General features: G+C 25.6%; 1 protein-coding gene across 1 annotated transcript; it reads left to right on the plus strand.

The window, feature by feature from the left end:
- Window positions 1-311: 311 nt before the first annotated feature.
- Window positions 312-1049, plus strand: LOC129618953 (uncharacterized). Its single transcript, XM_055533993.1, has one exon. It carries the CDS (start codon window positions 312-314, stop codon window positions 1047-1049), a length of 738 nt encoding a protein of 245 aa, XP_055389968.1.
- Window positions 1050-2909: the final 1860 nt, after the last annotated feature.

Below are 2909 nucleotides of genomic sequence, written 5' to 3' on the forward strand. Positions count from 1 at the left end.
TAAAATTTTTCTCATTCACTAAAAATTTAATGTTGCAGAAAATATTGAACTTCGAATTAACTTATACTTTAACTAAAGGTTTCTAACAATAAAAATTATTTTTTAGAAAAAATTTTGAAAATGTTTACTATTCTGAATTTTTCAACTCATACTTATAGTAAGTAGCCTTGGAAACACAATATTTTTAAAAATTTATTAATGAAATAAAAATAAAAATGAAATATTTTAAATATATTTATAATTTGTTTATACTTTTAAAATTAATTAAAATTAATAATGCAATCATTGGTGAGGCATTTATCAGGTCTCTTATGTATGGTTTTGTAGAAAATAATGACGAAGTTCAAGAGGTTGCTGCTCAAAATGTTGAAACAAATTCAAATAAACTAAAAAATTGTAATGAAAACCTATTATTGGTACATTTAGCAAAATTTTATATCACTAGCCCTGAAAGAATCATATTTTTAACAACTGTGGAATCAATTGATATCACCTGTGAAAAACTTTCTCAATTTATAAGAATTATTGAAAGAGAGTCGCAAAATTGTATTCGTTTGAATAATGATAACTTGTACTCAAAACTTTATGTATCGGTAATAATTTATTATGAAAATTTTTGTGAAATAAATTCGAAAGAGCTTCAAACTTACAATTATTGTTTGCAAGAATTACGTACCAGTTATATGGATTGTGAAGGGCCACCTGATTGGTATGAAAGATCAAATCAAACAGAAGTATGTGAAATTTTTCTTAAATTAATGAATTGTTACTATGTTTCAACAACGGAATTGTGTGGTTTATATGTTGCGAATTTAATGTGGACATCAACAAAAGATGTATTTGGACCAATTTTACCGGATATATGTAATATGAATGAAGATAGTTCAAAAAATATAAACAGTACGAAAATTTTAAATGAAAATGCAAAAGGTATTCTTCATCCACATGATAAAAAATTTTATATTTTGATGATATTTGCTGGAGCCTTGGCTCTATCTTGTACAATATGTGTTTTTGCTTGTATTTCAAATTGTTGTAAGAAAAAATAAAACTTGTAATTCAAGTTGTGTATTTCAATAATGTCAAAATTTTCAGTTCTATTTGAATTCAGATGTAAAGTCTTGGGTTAAACCATACATAAATTCATTATTTAGACCCAAATCTTACTTAAACTTTTATTCTAAACTAAGCAGAGCGGTTGCTTAGAATTAAACATAAGCGCGTGTCGGTCCTGATTGCCTTCTCCTCTTCATGGAATCAGTTTATGGAAAACTTATGTACGTGATAGGATGCTCTCTAAAAATTTCTTTGCCAAAAGCTACTAACATTTTTATTTTCAAGTTTTAACAAACAAGTTGGAAAAATTTGAAATACTAAAAGTATTAAAGTGTTTGATCAGTCGAATGATTTAGATTATCCGAAAATTTTTTATTTTAAAGCTTCTTCTTTAAGTTTGAAATTTTTTTCTCACATTTTTCCAAATTTACTTTTTATAATCTGCTATAATAATTAAAAGAAAAATTATATCTTGTCGTCATTATTTCGCAATGTTTTCATAAAATTTATAAAATATTTTTATATAGTCAAAGAAATTTAAAACTTCCATTCAGGAACAGATTAAATTTTAAAAGTTTGAATAATAATCTTTGAATAAATTGAAAATTCACTGAATTGAAAATCTTTCTACTAATAATAAAACATGTTGCATGATTAAAAAAATCAAATTGTAAAACAATAAAAAAAATAATTTTGAATTTTTTCGCTTTGAAATCAATGAAATATGGTGTAACTAGTATTTAAACAAATTTTAAATCAATCACTTAAAATTTTTTACTCTTTATGGACTTTTATAGAAAATCAAATATCTTTGTGAAGTCTTCAACATTTTATTTAAAAGATGATTTGTTATAAATTAAATCGGCAGTTCAATAGCATTAAAAATTACATAAGTGAATTTTTAAATATTAGGTAGCATAAATGAAAGTGACAACAACACTAAATCAACAAAAGATCTATGTCATAAGTATTTATACTCATGGTGTATATGGAATTCACGTATGTTAAACGTAACTCAAAATAATTTTGTTATATGAAAAATATATGTGCAAAAATAGTGTATAAAAAATTTTACTCATTCGGGTTTAAAATTACTTTTCGTCTAATATTATATTATTACATAGAAAAGAAATGCAACCGTGATACTTTTTACAATCACACCCGTTCACTCTTTTCGAATTTGTCACATTTTTTGTAAATTACATATATGTCAACTAAATGTAAAATAATTCAAACTTAATTTGCAAATGATGAATTATTATATTTTTTTGGAATTTTCAATTTAATTTTTTTGTTATAATGTAAAAATGCAAACTGTTTGTTTTAAAATATCTATTTATGTTTTATGTACAAAACAATAATTCTTAAACTCTTAATACGTATTGTATATTACATAGGATATTTAACGAAGGGAGTGCTATCCAATCTTTTCAAAATAATGCTTTTGACTCAAAAATGTTTTCTAAATAAATTAATTGGATTACGTACAAAATGTAAACTTAATGTCAACCAGATTCACACGGGTAGGGGGACCAGAGCGATGTGGTTTAATAGAGAAAAGAAGAGGACGAATGTGTTGTTGGAATATAGCATACTGATTGGGTTGCTGACGGAGCAATGCCCCTTAAAGAAAATGGCCAAGAGGTTTAGAATTTCGACGACAGATGTCAAAATATTGCTGAGGATGTGAAGAGGAAGCCAGGGAGGTTAATTGGTTCCGGTAGTTGGTCTTCGATAATATACTCTCTTCAGAAAACGCTATTGAAAATATTAAATTGGGATATCTATAGGTAAATTATAGCCCTCAGACTAATGGGTAATTCAACGCAAATTAATCTAATTTAATCAATCTA

Source organism: Condylostylus longicornis, unplaced genomic scaffold, assembly GCF_029603195.1.
Source record: "Condylostylus longicornis isolate FDR11 unplaced genomic scaffold, ASM2960319v2 ptg000010l, whole genome shotgun sequence".
Lineage (NCBI taxonomy): Eukaryota > Metazoa > Arthropoda > Insecta > Diptera > Dolichopodidae > Condylostylus > Condylostylus longicornis.

Bases quoted from the DNA above. Each gene is read 5' to 3' on its own strand.
- LOC129618953 (XM_055533993.1), top strand. From the start codon at position 312: ATGTATGGTTTTGTAGAAAATAATGACGAAGTTCAAGAGGTTGCTGCT.